The 17,389-nt window shown below is 40.4% G+C and overlaps 1 protein-coding gene across 4 annotated transcripts in view; it reads right to left on the reverse strand.

The window, feature by feature from the left end:
• The window catches only part of CPED1 (cadherin like and PC-esterase domain containing 1), a 151,832-nt gene that overhangs the window by 131,078 nt on the left and 3,365 nt on the right, over nt 1-17,389 (reverse strand). For all 4 annotated transcript variants that reach the window (XM_083830879.1, XM_083830878.1, XM_083830877.1 and 1 more), the window contains one exon: nt 8,047-8,233. In XM_083830879.1, coding sequence (XP_083687005.1) covers nt 8,047-8,233 — 187 coding nt within the window. The remainder of the gene's footprint in view (nt 1-8,046; nt 8,234-17,389) is intronic.

Genomic DNA, 17,389 nt, shown 5'->3' on the forward strand with positions numbered 1-17,389 from the left:
ATAATTTATTCCAGCAAAGTTTTAATTTTAGCTCACTGTGTAATCGGTGTGTAGTGTTTTAATTATTGTAAATTCTATGTCAGCTCAATAGATGCCACTCTCTGTTGGACTGTATGTTCTGTTTACATGGATAAAAAGAACATTCAAAGAAAGATATGTTCAGTAACTTTATGACTAAATGCTATCTTTTGTTTTTAACTTTAGAAAGTTCAATGGCCATGCATTTTTTTTAATTAATGAACAAATAAAGAATTTCTCTTCCTCAAGGAAGAGAGTGCTTTTGAACCAGGGTTTTTAGTACAATTCTACAGAGGGTTTATTTTAATGATACAAAGAAACAGCTTGTATGCTTTTCTGCTAGAAAACATGAATATGTTCTGCTAATAATTAGGAAGGAGAATACATATTGTTCTGAAAAATATACAATGCCTTTACATTGTCTAACAAGAAACCACAGCATCACGCTAGAGAACAGCATTTATCTGGGTATGCCAGAAACTAATCTGTCTTGTGTTGCAACCAATGATGCCTGTGGCATGAGATTAGGCAGCCACTTTCAACTGCATAGCAAATAGCCAGGCTTAATTTCAAAAAGCAAAATTAAAAAGTGATCAAGACAGTACATGTTTCTGGTATACATTTTTTTTTCCTAAAACTATACGAACTATCATTTTAAGGAAGCAGAACAAATTTAACAAACATTAAGTATGCTTGTAATTCAGTATGCTCTGAGGATAACCACATTTCTAAGTATTTTGCTTGTTTAAGGAATTCCTTGCTTAACAACATACAAAAAGAATGCCTCTGAAATGTATGTTTTACTTGTCAAAACCTTGTGCAGGACTCACATGACATGTATTTTGCATTAAGAAACCAACTGTTTTGTATACTGTATACTTGTACCGAGAATTAACAAAAATGATTTTTGGAAAAGCAATTACATCTGCTAGATATGTGTATATGCATGTATTTGTATTGTAACACACAACATACTTCTGTGGCTAGCCTCATCATTATTATTTGGCACAGTATTTTAAATGGCTTATTTATGATGGAATGATCTTGTGCTTTTGCTGGCATGCTAGGATCTCGAGTCCTGCTTATTTAACCTTACCTCCACAGGATTGTTTACACTTTCAGAACCTGATTTCAGTTTACTTTAATTTTCTCAGAGACTTTTGTATTTATAAAAGCTGAGCATCTAGTGACCTCTCTATTCCTGACATTTCCTTTACTCTCCACTACGAAAAAGAACAAAAACCCCAGTGTCTCATTTCTGTTCCAAAAAAACTAAACTGCTTCCTTCAGTGGGTTGGTCCTTGTAATTGAAAATGGCAACCAGATGTTTACAGAACACACCAGCAATTTTCCTTGAGGCCTTTACTCTTTATAATTGTTTGCTAAAGTTAGTTGGATTTCATGGAAACTTGTCTGAGGCTGTAGAAAACAGCAAATCATATTTCTTACTAACTCTGAACAATGAAAAGTAAAAAATGAAATGGAAGTTAGAACTAATGCTACCTATTCCTGTTAATGAATTTCAAACTCCATAGATAACCACTCACTTGAGGAAATTTGGTTCTCTTAGGACTGATTTTTACATACCAACCCATGAAAACTATTTGTATTTCAGAATATGTCATTTGCTTTCTACCTTCTCCAACTTTAGCTGGCCTAACTGTATGCACCACTGATTTTGGTCCCTTCCCCTTTTCTCCCCTCCTTTTAGGAATATTTTCTCATAGACATCCCTTCCTTCCTTTCTTCCTTTCTTCTCTCCCTTTTCTTCCTTTCTTCCTTTCTTCTCTCCTTTTTCTTCCTTTCTTCCTTTCTTCTCTCCTTTTCTTTCCTTCTCTTTCTCTTTCTTTCTCTCTTTCTCTCTCTTTCTTTCTCTTTCTTTCTTTTCCTTCCTTCCTTCCTTCCTTCAAGAAGTTTTGCATTTTAAGAAGATGCAGAAGAAGATGCTGCAAACTACATGTTGCTTGTTCCTCAGTTAAAGCCCTGACTCACAGGTGATTTGTACCTGGAATCTCTCCACCTGGTTTAGAAATCAATGCATTTTCCCTGCTCGGTTTCTTATCTACCTCATTTTCTTATGGCTAGTCAATAAACTTCAAGAGGTCTATGAGTCCATCTTGTTTCCCCACAAGGGAACACACTTGACCCAATAAAATCTCCTTACTTATTTTTTTAAAGACCGTTAAGAACTGATGCTCCACAGCTCCAGGGAATGCTTGTGATTACTTCACTGGCTTTACCCCCCAAAAGCTTTCCTAGTATCTAAACTATTTTCAGTTGTTATATTACTTTATGACCTATTTACTATGGACACAAAGTACAGATTATTCTTTTTTCTTCCTTAGCAGCAGCCTTTTTCACATTTTTTGTTAGCAAATATGTTCCCCCAGTTGTCTCAGCCTCCATACTCATTTAAGAACATTTCTGTGTCCTCCTGTCTCTTACCCCTCTAATTCTCACTACATTTGCTGATATAGTAAGTCCTGGAAAACAAAAAGTGAATGCCTGACAGTCACCAGACATGGCCTTAGGGGCCTCTGAAACCCGTGGCTGTAGTTAATTCTCTAGACTAATTAGCAGCCCTAAGGAAAGTATTGCTGGGCGCACTTATGAAGTAGCACTTCTACAAGTTCCTACCTTGCTGCTGGCCAGATGTCGGCAATTCAGCTGTTTCTTCTGCTGATTTGGCCTCTGGTCAAATGTATGAGCAGTGAGGAGTACTAGAGGTGATACAATATGCTAAAGTAACAACATAAAAATATACATCAAGAAGCATGTAGTTTCATCTTGGTTGTGACAGTGACTTATATGGTTTTTAACCTTGTTTCTGCTTCTCTAATGCTGGTGTGGTAATATTTCTCTGCCTCTTAGGCCTAGTGTGAATAGAAGTGCACAAACACAGACATTTTCTTCCTGTGGAAAATGTAGATTTTCTTTAAAAAGCAATTTTTCCAAAGAACGCTCAACAAACCAAAATTAAAAAAAAAAAAAAAAAAAAAGAATGACTGATTTGGAAAAATGCTTTTTCATAGAATCAAGGCAGAATTTTCTTTCATCTGCCCCCAACTGCTTCTCCAGTCATGCACCATCCAGAGAGAGTCAGAAACCCGCAGCTAGCAGCGCTCCACATCTCCTGCACACCTGTGCCTGCTCCTGCAGGCTCATGCTTCCTGATGCTCCCCACAAAGCACCTTTTCCAAGGAGCAACCAGTGGGTGCAAGAAAGCACCAGGGTGCTCTGTAGAGAGCCAAGGATGGAGGCAACAGAGACCATACCCGCTGGAACAATTCAACAATCCTCAAATCAGCGTTTTATAGCAGAATGAGTTATGTCTGAACATATTCAGACTGTTTTAGCAGTGACGCTTTATGCTCTACTTGCTGTAATATCTAAGTAACGCTGTGGGATGCCACCTTAAATGCCAGACAGATCTCTTGACCCTAGCACATAAAGGGGAGAGCCAAGATTCACTTGCATTGGCTCACACTGGTCTGTTGCCTCACTCATCCCTTCCTGAGCAGCTCCACCCAAGCACCACTCCCACATCTGCAAAAAGCCAGATCATCCTCATAGCCAGTGGCTGGAAGCAGGGCTTAATTTGCGCAGCCAAGTAAACACAGCATGCTCTTAAAATGGCAAAAAACAGAACCGAGTTCAATGCAATCATACTGATAAAGTCAGGAAATAGGAAATAACTTCAGATCCAATACACATTGCAATATATGTAAGTTTTAGGATATGGATAGTATATGATATACACCAAACAATCTCATATGAATGAATATGACATGAAGCTAGTATTGATTTCAGCTGAAATAAATATCAAGAATTATTGACCCAGGAGGCAAATATTGACCAAAGCTAAGATGGGATATCCTACGGAACAATAAATCAGAAAACAAAAAGAAAAAGAAATCAATATGTGTACTATAACAATCTTTGTAACCGTTTGGCTAAAATTTCATCTTCACTGGATGTCACTCAACTTGCAAACAGAAGCCTTAGTAAAGCTCAAAGAGCTCACTGTAGTATTCTAAAAATAGGAAATAATGTAAAATCAATACTATGGAAATGGTTTATGATATACATATTTTTAAAGTTATCCACTGCAATTGCACAAACTTTCACCAAATTATTAAAATTAAAACTCTAATGTGGCAGGGAGCAGATAGTGTTACACTGCACTCAGTTTGCCAGCAGCCTGAAGAGGTGTGCTTTTTCCCATGGCCAGCTATCATCAAGGCTGTGCAGAATCTTTTCAGTTCCAAAGGCTAGATGTAACAACAGAATTTTGTATGCTATTGCAGAATGAATTTTAAACTGTCTGGCCATCTTTGCAGCATACAGCTGCACATGTTTTTCAGAGCCTGAAGTTTTCTGAGCTTTGCATAAGTATTAGTAAAGGTGAAGAATTGAGAAATGAAGTAGATGCCTATCAAGGGAGGGTCACCACTGACAAAAAAGTCAGGCATATGGAGCAGAGGACAGAAATTCTGACAGCTCCAAAAAGAAAAATATAAGTAGTTCATTTCTTTCTTTCTTTCTTTTATTTCTTAGATGTCATGTGAGGAAAGTATGGAGTTCAGGAAAGATTCAGACAGCAGTCAGCAATTATGGAACATTATTTTTGGAAGGCAGAAAGGCATTTTGGTGCCACAAATTTCTGAAATAAAATTTTCCTTGGGAAAAACACTGTGAAAATGTTGGCAGAGCATCACAGAGCCATAGGGACCCACAGACCCCCCCCCCCCTTTTTTTTTTTTTTTTTTTTCTGTGGCCCCAGAGATGAGAGCTTCTTAGGACGGGAGGACAGAAAAGAAGGCAGAAGACTCTGGAAAATATTTGGAAGGTTCTTCTCTATCATTTACTACTCTGGGAGAACCTAAGTGTGCTCTGAACCAAGGTGGCCCATCCCACTCACCTCTCATAGAACAAAACCACTCTGTTCTGGGCTGAGGGAAAGCAGGCAAACCTACTAAGGAGAAAGCCCAGAGGTGTGGGGATTTCTCACTCTTTCTTCTGATTCTGAACTATTCTTTTCTGTGAGGCTGCATGACACCAGTTTCAAACCCCCTCCAAGGCTGTGGAAAAAGTAGAACCTCTTCCAGAGGCTCTGCCTGTATGAGCAGATTCTTGTATTTTAGGAAAGGAGGAGGAAGGAAGGAACAAGACATGAAACACACCTGCCTATACAACCTGGTATCTTTATGATCAGCTATTATCCAGCCTTATTTTAACTGCCTGCTTTGCTATGAAGTTATCGCAGATACTGGGGATACTCACCATGCCTAAACAGGTCTACCCCAGCAGCAGTTGCATGCGCGAGGTACCAGTCCCAGCTCCCTACAAAATCTGACTGTCCCGTCATCTGCTACCAAATCAGGAGCATCTCCCTATCTCCATCCCAGCAGCAGACTGAGATATGTTAAACCTTACAGCAAAACCAGCTCATTTAGGGCTGCCACAAAAGGAAGACTGAAAGCAGCTTAGAGCAGGCACAGATATCATCAGTCTGTGGGCTTTTCCCTTCACGTGGGTTTAATTGGAAAGGAACAGGGAAAGCACAGCTACTTTTTATCATGCAAAGCTGCTTAAGAATTTACTGACAGAAGTATTTTTCAGTGAAAATTAGGGGTTTTAATAAGTTGTACTTGACTGCAGAAAGCGTCTATACAGATTTTTCATAGGAAACCCATAAACCACAGTCTCTTTGCCTGGAAAAAAAAATAAAAAAGAAGGTATGCTTTTCCTTTTTAGCCAACTACCCGCCAGTTACCAAATCTCAAAATGTTTTGGTTGGTCTGAAAGAAACAAAAAAAATTCTGCTGAAGAAAACTATTCCCCTGATATTTCCATCTGGCAGTGATAAATTCAAAACAGTGCTGCAGCCCCGGTGTGGAGGTTCTCTCTGGAAGATCAGAGCTGTCACACTTCAGTTTCAAACAGGAGCAGAACTGGTCCCAGAATTAATAGTAGGCCAGTACAAAAAAGTTAGGAATGTTTTGTGGGGAATTTTTTTTCCATATATGACTTCAGCTAGACTCTTGGCTCACAGCCATTCTAAACAAAAATCCTTTCAAAATCAGACTGAACTTTCAAAATACATGAGTAAGATGGACTGCACTGAAACTGCACAAAAATAAAAGCAGCAGGTAGAGCTGCAAAATAATACCAAGTAAGAAGGAATAACTTTTTATAGATTTTCTGTAACACTCGTGATCTGTGTTTCTCAGTCCTTTATCTGTATCTTTTTAATAGAGGTTCCAAGGAGCACATTTTAAATAAATTATAGTACTCCTATTAGGAAAATGTTATGACAAAGCATAGCTCAAAATACCCTTCTCCAAAACATGGTTTATCAAGTTCTATCCCATCCAGAACATTAAAAGCCTTCATTTACTGGCAAAGAAAAATAACTCCAAGCATAACTTGTTTAATTCTAAGAAAAGATCATTGGTTCGGTATGTAGACATGTTCTTTTACTTACTTGTGTTTTTCAAACATAACTTTAAAGCTAGGCGCTTACATAACAGGGAAAAATTAAAGGCAGACCTATGTTGCCATGAAATGGAATTAGTAAATTCCATTACTCTTTGTCTTAAGCTGGAAAGCATCTGACTTTTTTCCAATACATCTAACTTCTGCTGAAAGCTGTAGGATGTTTCTGGAAAATACCTAAAATCTTTTTATCTTTTTTTTTTTTTTTAATTACTGGAAAAATACTACAGGAAGTACTGATACTAGGTAGACTGTAAAATATAAATATCCACAGTTAAGTTGAATTCTACAGAGGCACTGTTTGCAGGGTAAAAAACTGTATTGCAGAACCTGAACCTGAGTTGATTACTGTAGCAAAATTTAGTACAGTGATTTTTTCTCCAAGGCCTAGATGAGCCTGGCATACCCACTTCCGTGGCCATTTGAAACAGAAGTATTTCACATAGATGGTGAAATACACATTGCCCCAGAGGTGCTGCCTTGTCTCTGTGGCCCATTTGACATTAGCGAAGCCTGCAGACCTGCTGTGTCCTGTCACTCTGAGATGGAAAGTACACAAGGCATGGAGTAACTAAAAGGTGCCTTTGAAAAAAGATTAAAATAGAAGACAACAAGGTGCAGACAATTTATTAGTACTTGGTGCAGCCTGCCAAGAAAACTGGTATCTCATTTTCAAGAAAGTTTCTAGAAGACAGTGGAAATTTGTGGTGGAATTTTGAGTAGCCTAAAACATGCTGAATAAGTACTTTTTTCATCTATTAAACTATTCAGATTGGTTAAAACACAAAGCAAAACTGATCTCTCTGGTAGTCCCAGGAAGTTATTGCAAGTCTGAATGATACAAATGACACTCCCTTTAGCATGAGAAATAACCAAACACACTCTTCTGCTGACAGAATGGTGACCAGCATACATTTTTCAAAGCTTTCCAGTTCCAAAATTGACTTCCAACTGAATATTAAATTGAAATTACAGTTTTAGTTCATACCTTTAAGGTGTCCAAAACCACTTTAACATGGTCAACAAATATAACTGATGCCCAAAGCTCCTCTATTAGGCAATCTACAGGTCTACACCATAAAGCTACAGTCAAAAGGTACTTCTATATTGTGTTCTTTAATAAGCTATTACATAATGAAAAAGAGTACCTTCATGCATGCAGCCCTTCTTTAAGGGAGAAAATGAGAAAGAAGCAAATATTGCAAATATTTGTTGTATCATGAAATGCTCTACTGAAAATCACTCGGCTATTATATTGATGAAGTCAGTGTGTGAACTCATCAGGAACTGAAGTGATCTGACTTGGTTCTCAAGACTATGTTCAATTACTTATGCATCTTTATAGAAGGAAGTTTCTAATACAAGAATAATCTAATTGTGAAAAACTAGTTGCATAACTGGGCAGGGTTTGAATATGGTTTGTATCCTTACTTATATTGAGAATGTATAAACTTTACCTCTGTGGAAGAATACTAGATCAATAGCTAACAATTAGTAATTAACGCGTTAATTAAGTCAATTTATTCTTACTGTGATAAGGGCCCTCGTGTCTCAGATCTTCCATCAGTCTCCTGTTTTCAAGGACTGTGACTGCATATCCATGTTTTTTCAGGATGCGCTCACAAAGCTGACGCTCAGTTTTACTATGGGCAGGAGGTGCATACAGAATTGCTCTTCTCGTACGGCTTCCAAAGTACTGGAGAACGGAGTCTTCGATCTACAGCAAACAATGCAAAGACAGTGGTCGTAAGATAGGACACTTTTCAGGAGCATAATACATAGTCATTATTTTTCTCAAAAAAGATACTAGCAACTTATAGTGACATTTTGGGAAGTATTTCTAGTATAATCAGGGATTTTTGCCTTATATAAGGCATAAAAACAGGATGCTCCATGTGGGAAACAGGTCACTAATATCTGGAATTGTCTAGCTATTCTTTTGCAATAAAACCACCATTAACAAACAAGATTTTCTTTTGGTGAAAAGTATTTGCCTTTAGGATTGAAACATACCAGCATTTAAGGGATTTAATTCAGGATGCTAAGTTAGTTCTTGGCAAGTTCAAGAATTTCAAACTAGCAGCAGTCAGCAGTATCTGCTTCAAAAACAAAGTCATTCCATGCCTTCTAATTTTAGTAAGTTTGTCACTGGACATAGGAAGTTTTACACAAACAAGGCACCACCATTTTTGCACAGATCACGCTGAAAAAAAAGAGACAGATGTTTTGACATAAACAAATGTCATTCAAGATGTGTCCATTTTCTTTATAGGCCTGGGATCTAGTGTTAAAGTCACTGTCTCAGTCATCTGTTCACCAACTACAAGATGCAGTTTTAAATTACACTTGGCTAAAGTGAAAGCTTCTCCATGGCAGCGAGGGATACAAACTATTTTAGACTCCTGAAATCCTAATGCTATTTCTGTTTGTGTTCCAGAACAAACATCCCTTGTGGAAAGGATCTGTGTAATTGACAAGGGGACCCTGAAAATTATCTAGATACAACACTGTCAGAGTCTTCTACGTACAGTTGCTAAATGCAATCCAAAACTACTTTAGTCATTGGGATATTCAAACAAATGGTGATCACATGCTGGTCGGAAGAAGCACAAATAGTGGTGAAGTCACAGGAATTACATTATGTAACCTGGTCAGATGTCCTCCCTGTCCTTGCAGTACTTTTAAAACACATCAGTCCTGCAGTAAGCTAGCGCTAGGCTCTGAGTGCCCTTTCCCCACCTCAGCCTGCTCCACTTACTTCTCTCCCGCTTTCACCCCTCCCTCCTCTTCTCTTATCTTGTCTCCTTCCTGCCCCTCGAGTAACTCCAGCAGCTGCTGGCAGCCGTTCCTCTCCATTTCCCTGGTCTCCTCCCTCCCTCTCTGTTCCTAAATCCAGCCCTTGTCCTGGCTCCCCCTCCAGCACTGCCTCTCTCCCTGCCACTGCCTCGTCCAGAGCAATGCTGCTGCATAGCATTACAGGCTGTTCAGCCAGATGTTTCCCACTTTCCATTTCACTCATATCATGGAAGAAAATCAGTGAAAAGACACACCTCCAGCTCTATTTTGCAAGCAAATCCAATTTTCCATCCCACGTGTTATGCAATGGCCAGTATTGCAGGGTGAACCAAGGACACGTGAGAAGCACTGAGGGACTGCAGCCCAGGACACATTCGTGTCTGGCTTTTGGCTTGCAATCGCTGCTTGTCCTGCAGACGTCCCTCCCTGTGCAGCTGAGGGTGTTTGCTCTCTGGCATGAGTCCCACCTTGAGCTTTGCTGCACTGTGTGTGCACCCTTCTTTCACATGCAGTTTTAACACTTCGTGTGTAGCTCATAAAAGCTGCTGCCAAAACATACCTGTCTTTGCAAAAGCCAAGCCTCTTGCAATGTCACTCCTTAAGCACTCTGCTTAAAACAAACAGTAATAGCATCTATTATGAGAGTCCCACAATCATTTTATTTTCCCCTCCAAGTGATGGTCCCGCAGACTCTGCCCCAGCATGGCTGCCGCCTCACAGCACACGCCTCTTGCACCAGGCCTTGGCGGGACCTGATGCTCTCTCACAGTGTGAGCAGCTTCTCCTCTTCCCCGAAACGTTTTCTTTTTGTTTGTTTGTTTTCTTTGTTTGTTTGTTTTCTCATGATTAGCAGCTTCACATCCTTCTTTAGTGTTCCTCTGCTCCCCAGTAACTAAGCTTACTTCATCTTTCAAGGGGGCAGTCCCCCTCTCTGCCTTCTTGCCTGTGAGGCACTGCGGGCTGGGAAGGGACAACCATGGAGGCCCCTGGAGCCCTGTGGTCCTTGGGGATGGAAGCCTCTGTCCGTGCCAGCCTTATCACATTTCTCCTGCTTGTCCCAGGGGAAGGGGCAGGCTGGCCAGCACTTCAGGTTGCAGGTGTCTGAATCCTCCTCAGGCTGCACGTAGTGGGTTTACACAGCAAGATTTTGGTAGCATGAGGCTGCAAGGGTGGCTTCTGTGAGCAGAATACAGAAGCTGCTCACTGTTAGATCAGAGACAGGTTCAGCCAGCTCCAAAGGGTCCCACCGCTGCCCAGAGCTGAGCCAATAAGCAAGGTTGTTTGCACCTCTGTCAGAGCAGATTTAAGAAGGGAAAAAAATTGCTGTGCAACAGTGGCTGGGAGAGTGAGGAGTGAGAACCAGCCCTGCAGACCCCCAGTTCAGTGCAGAAGGAGGGCAGGAGGTGCTCCAGGCACACAGCACAAGTTCCTCTGCAGCCCGTGGAGAGGCCCCCGATGGAGCAGGCTGTCCCCCTGCAGCCCATGGGTCCCACACGGAGCAGATCTCCACGCTGCAGCCCGTGGAGGAGCCCCCGGTGGAGCAGGTGGATGTGGCCTGGAGGAGGCTGCGGCCCATGGAGAGCCCCCGCAGGAGCAGGCCCCGGGCCGGAGCTGCAGCCCGTGGAGAGGAGCCCACGCAGGAGCAGGGGGTCTGGGGGGAGCTGCCGCCCGTGGGGGACCCGTGCTGGAGCAGTTTGCTCCTGGGGGATGGACCCCGTGGTACGGAGCCATGTGGGAGCAGTTCCTGAGGAGCTGCTGCCTGTGGGCAGCCCCCACAGGATCAGTTCTGGAAGGACGGCATCCCGTGGGAGGGACCCCACGGGGAGCAGGGGCAGAGAGTGACCATGAAGGAGCGGCGGAGACGAAGTGCTGTAGGCTGACCACAGTCCCCATACCCCCTTCCCCTGCGACACTTGGGGGGAGGAGGTAGAAGAGGGTGGATGAGGGAAAGGTGTTTTTAGTTTCTTTTGTTTCTCACTTCTTTGCTTGTTAGTAATAGGCAATTAATTTCACTGATCTCCTACACTGAGACTGTTTTGCCCATCTCGATAACTGTTGAGAAATCTCCCTGTCCTTGTCTCAACCCTTGAGCCCTTTTCTATCGTATTTTCTCCCCCTTTCCCTTTGCGGATGGGGAGTGAGAGGGCAGTTGTGGTGGAGCTCAGCTGCCCACCTGAGTAAAACCACACTGGTCTAGGAGGAATGCCCATCTAGGAGGAACTGGCAGGCCTGGCTGTGAACAGGCTGTCCTGAACCTCAGCTCCTGCTGCCCAGGCAGTAAGAGATTAACCACTTTTATCTGCTAGCTTTCTAAAAAACGATGATGGGATCTTTGGGACACTGAGACAACTTGGGGTCCTAAATTTAACAGCTTGACCTGAAGTCTAATCTGATGCTACTAAATAACATGAAGTAACACCTTTTATGGTCCATACTTGAGATCCATATATATATAGTGTTGCCAAATTTATTTCCTCTGCCCTTTCCTTTCAGAGCTATTTGCAGTCCAGGTTACAAGACGCAATGTGTCTTTTCTGTTCTCTTGCCAAGCCACTGCACTGCAGTGCAAGGTAGGATGGGTTTTCTTTATCTGTGTTTCAGTTCCCTGTTAGCTACACAAAATTAAAAACGTTCTGGCCTACTTGATGCCTGTAGCAAGTGATTCCATAATTTCTTCCAAAGCTCTACATAAAATGCCTTACATCACTAGCCATGCTGATCTAGTTATTACTAGATGTATTTAAGAATTTCCAATATTATAGCAGTAACAGTCATGTTTCTACACTTAAAGAGTCTGCTGGTTTTTATAAGATGTTTCTCAGTCATAAAAATGCAGTCTGGGCAGAGTTGGTATAAAAGAAGTAGGGTGCAACAGAGGAAAATAAGCTGTTCACATATTTTGACATTTTATGGTCCTGATTTTTTTTTGACATTCCTATAACTTTAATGTACAGCAGGCATACACACACGCACACAAAAGATCAAAAGGATCAATAACATTTTGAGTATTTAAGTGTTAAATGGACAAATGTTTTCATGCCCAGGTCATTTTTTCCTCTTCCTCAATTTCAAATTTCAGGCTATTTCAGGCTATTTGTTGGCGGCTCAGTTTATTATCGATTCAATATACCTATGTGAAAAGGATTGTTGAAGAACATCTGTGGTCCACGTCTTACCTAGGGAATAGTGCGGCTGTCTCCACTGAAATTAATGAGGCTTTACAACAAAGCTGAGATTTACCATATGATATAGGATGAGGTCTATGTCAGCTTTGACATGATATACCTGCTCTTACAGCTTGCAAGTCATTGCCCTTAACTGCGTCACTGATCTCATTTTAGTGCAATTGGCTGTTACACAGATGATCCACAGACTTAGCAACCTGGTCTAAAAAATCATGATGGAGTTGAAAGTGAATAAAAATGCACCCAAAAAAAATAATCGTAATTTTGATTCCTATTTATAGCATGACCCAAAAAACACAGAAGAAAGCAAACTGAGCTCCATAAAGTATATTGTGTATTTTTTAAAAATGTAATCAAATACATATTCCTCTGAGGTCTTAACAAAGTAGATCAACAGCTCAGTTTACATAATACGAAAGCTCAAAATTACGTAACTGTCTTTGTCTGACTGAAAATAGACATCCACTATCTGAGTTGTACTTCTTAATTCTGTCGTCTACCTGCAAGTTCAGCATGGCTGTGAAGTTCTTTGTTAAAGAGAAAATGTTTTGACATGTTACTTTAAACCAGTTTATCCGATTCTAGGTTATGAATGTATAAGGATACAATAGATTTTATTAGTCTCTGAAGATGTCCTCTGTTTTACAGAATTTCTGGTTTGTTCCAAAAATCCAGAATTTGGTCAGTAATTAAATCTACAATATATAATTACTGTTGTAGTTTGGGACAATTAGAAAGTAGAAAAGATATTTCAAGTCGAGAGGAGAAAAACAGTTCCTTGGCATTTTTTCGGATTCCAAGAAGATTGTATAATTCCATAAATATTGATGCATTGTCTCTCCCTGGCAAGGAAGTAAATATACAGTTTGAACAGTTGCCAGAGAATTTCACTGACCATCATTTCAACTGCAGAAAAAAATATTCTTCCTAAAGTAATGTCCCAACTCTTGTTTGCCTGACCTTTTTTTTTTTTTTTCAGGAAAGAACTCAAAAAACTGTGAATCATCTTCTCAGCTACCCAGTTCTGGTGGTGTTAGTCCCTGTGTCAATTACAGGCAGCCTCTCTTTTACACCAAGCTTGCCAAGGCTGTCAGAGCTTTGTCCAACAGCTTCAAATAATTTGACTGCAACTTTTACACACTGCTTTCTAAGGATACTGGGCTTCTGCAAAATAGATACACAAACCACTATGCAAACTGAAAGCCCTTGGCATATGAAAGGGGAGTGTAAAAGAAATACTGGGAAAGAGAAGCAGTCTTACATAAACAACACCAGCATTATTGGTGATATTCACAGGCAGAGAACTGCCTGAAATCCCGTTTAGGCAGCAATGGCACCTTCACTGCTAAATACTGTCTAGCACAACAAAATTACAAAAATCTATGACTGGGACTCGCAGGCATTCCCATACTAATATTAGCTAACATTAATGATAATAAGATCTTAGCATGTGGTTCTAATGCCCTAAGTGGTTCATTTACAGGACTGTGCAGACCTTTATTAATTCCAAATGTGACTTTTAAATTCTTTCCCGTGTTTGCCTAAAAGTTCACAGAAGTAGGAAGTTGTTCATATTACTGTTGTATTTGAAGTGCGCATAGCTCCTTTATCAAGAAGTCACAGAGAAGTTAATTTCCTGTTTCACTTTCTGGAGGACATTTAAATGTGTTGGCTTTAAGTTCTGTTAGATTTCCTAATCAGAAAGGACTGGGTTGTAGAATGAAACAGTTGGAATGTAATTCTGCTTCCAATTGTTTGCTGAGCAAATACAGAACAAGCGACTAAATTATCAGCACTACTTTGATGGCTGGTTTCTGATGACTTCATAAATCCGTGAGCAAAACTGGAGTTATTTGCACAGCCATCACCAGCACTCTAGGCTAGAAGTACTGAACTAAATTTTCAAAAATGCCTTTGCTTTATGATTGCATGTTGTACCTGGTACCAACTGTCTTGTATTGGGAACAAATGATGAGCCAAATCCTACCATCTTATCAAAATAGGTGATTTTTTAAGGAAAGGACTCCAGTGAAGCATAAGTCCTCCATGTCCCTCCCTCCACTTGCTGCCAATGCATCCTTCTCAAAGCTCCCTTCCTGTAAAGAGTCTCCACCCTGCTCCTCTTTCCTGACTACTACCACAATAGCTGAGCTCTTTATCACCAAAATATCTTGAGCTATCTGCACAAAATATCTGTGCAGTAAAAGTAACTGTTTCGTCAGTGCCTCTTGCATTTTACATTGAAAAGGGGGGAAGAAAAATCTCCTGCTTTCGTAGGATGCAATGTGAATGTGGTATAATTCCAAGGAAAGCAGTTGATAACACTAGACCATCTGTCAATTGCTTTCTTTTAACTGAGGTTTCGTAGTAGCCAAGTTTTCCACTTCCTTTTTTCTCTTGTGAAAAAGAAAATAAATGTATTTTTTAAAATTAAATTTACATTTAAAATGTATCAAACCTTATTATGCATAATGCAATCTTTTCTATCCAGAGCTCTCACCCTACTCCATTTCTGCATAATAGCAGAAATCACCCCTTCTCATTCTATCACCCAGCTTCATTTATTCTTTTTCTTCCATTTACATTTCAAAAGTTCCCACTGGCTTTGTCTTCCTTTATTTACATTTCCCTACTCATCTCCCTTTCTCTTCCCCAATACAAATCCAGCTTCTCCATGCACAATCTCATGTGACCTAGTATTTCATAGCCATAGGTCCCTACTCTGCCTCCCACGTCTGCCCCAGCCAGTGCCTGCTTTCCCCATGCCTTCTTCCATGATGTTCCCCTCCTGCCATCTTCCTTCCCTGCCCATTCTATCTGAAGCATATAGCACCAAAAATCAATAGGAAAAAAAAAAAAAAGCATGTCTTTTGAGGGTGAAGTTCATCGAGTCTGTTTTTAAATATCTGTGTTAAGCCGAGATGAACTTTGCATTTGAAACAGTTATTTCCACTGACTATGAAGTCTGGACTTCTGGCTCTGACCAGATAGAAAGTACCACTCAAGGAAAAAGAGGATAATCCCATTCTGTTTTTCCAAAGCTCTGGTAACAATTTCTCAGTTCTTCAGTCTTTGACTCTACCACATAGATACCTGGGCCTATAACGTGTGAAAGACATTCAACAAGATCTTCCTTTAGATCTTGGGGTTATTACTAAACCATGATAACCGTGATGTTTGTCTTTTCCTTTTTTCCTTTTTTTTTTTTTTCCTTCTCCATAATACCTTGGATATATGGCCACATCCAGGCTGTTATTACCCTGCATCTTTCATATTGTCCACACCCAGTAAGTTATATCCTACCCTATAAGTTCAGAATGCTCAGATGTAAAATCAATTCCTTATTCTTGATCTTTGTTCACCTCATTATAGCTCCTCCTGGAGATATATCTATTATATAAGGGATAGGTTGAGGGCCTTGAAAACAGAGACAGCCTTTTTTCACTGTTCCTCTTATCTTTCATTTCCTAAGATGCTAGCCTTACCCACTCATTAAATTCTCCTATAACCAGCTGCTTGTCTTGTTTATTTACTTTTTGTCAGGTGGCCCTAAATAGCCAGGGGATGTGAGGAAAGGCTCTTAAGCATATCCATGAAATAATCTCCTTCAAGACCCATCTTAAAATTTGAGATTTTAAATCTCCTTTTTTATACATTGGCCACAGCTAGAGAACTAGTATGCCAAAACAATGCCTAGGATGTGCAATACTGTCACGCCGCTTCCTCACAATAGTGGAGGTACTGTGTTTAACTGGGCAAGCACACTGCTGTGCAGAGACACCTAAGTTGGCTCTGGATGAATTAATTCAGAGAGTGTAAATGCAGCTGTGACCAGCCAATTAGCTCTTCTCAGAAGTGGCTGTGAAGCAAAGCTAAATCACTTCAGTGTAATGGTTTTACATCTGTCTGGTACCAAAGGTATTTCTGGTACTGTGCCATACAAGCCTACCCACTGGGCTTGTTTAGGCTTTTGTTGTTGATGATGTTGATACCAGTTTCAGCTTAGATACTACAGCACCACCTCTCCTCCTTATTATATACATTGGCAAATATTTCCTTGTGCAAGAGGTAAGTGTGGCTGGCAGAACCTGAAGACAGCCTACTGCTGCATGTGATAGCTCTCTCTCACACCTTTACTGCTAGAGATTCAGAAATAAACATTCTACTTTTCATGCTACTGATATTAGAGTTTAATTTTATACTAGCAAATGTTGACCTCTGCTCATGAGAAAATAAGGCCAGAGGATCAGCTCTCAAGAAGCTTTTAAAAATCCTGTAATGCATGATGCCTGAGAGAGAAGTACCATGAGCTCTGTCAGGCTTTCCAAGCTAGGAATGAAATCTGCGTTTTTGCAACTTATAAAAGGCAGCTTGCACTATGTTCCTGACAGTAATGGCTCCATCCCAGGGTATCCTGGATGTCGTTAAAGACACATTTACAGACCAAATTGGCAATTTCCAGCACCGTGCTTTTTCCACACTTGCATGGAACTTTCCCTTCCAAAATGAGATGAATTTTGAGATCAGAGATACAAGGGCAAAGCTGCAATTTTCTTAAAATCTTCACCTTTTCTTCCTCCCTGCTCATAAAAGGTGCTTTTTTTTTTTTTTTTTTTTTAGGCAATTGTGCTATGCATACCCTGAATGGAGATATTATCAAACTTTGGAAGGAGATTTTGCATGTGCAATAATAATCATAACCAAATTCTCACAGCAGCCTCAACACAATACTGATTGTTTCTCTGAGGGAAACAAGAATTGAACCTGCCCTACCCAGTCTGAAGAGGTTCTGTGGTGTGACGTGAGATGCTTCAGCTCAAAACCCTAAAACACTGGATATTATTTAAGGAGTAGTATCTCCAGCAGGGTCTTCTTTTCCTTAAAACTTTTCT

This window comes from Anser anser, assembly GCF_964211835.1.
Source record: "Anser anser genome assembly, chromosome: 1".
Classification (NCBI taxonomy): Eukaryota; Metazoa; Chordata; class Aves; order Anseriformes; family Anatidae; genus Anser; species Anser anser.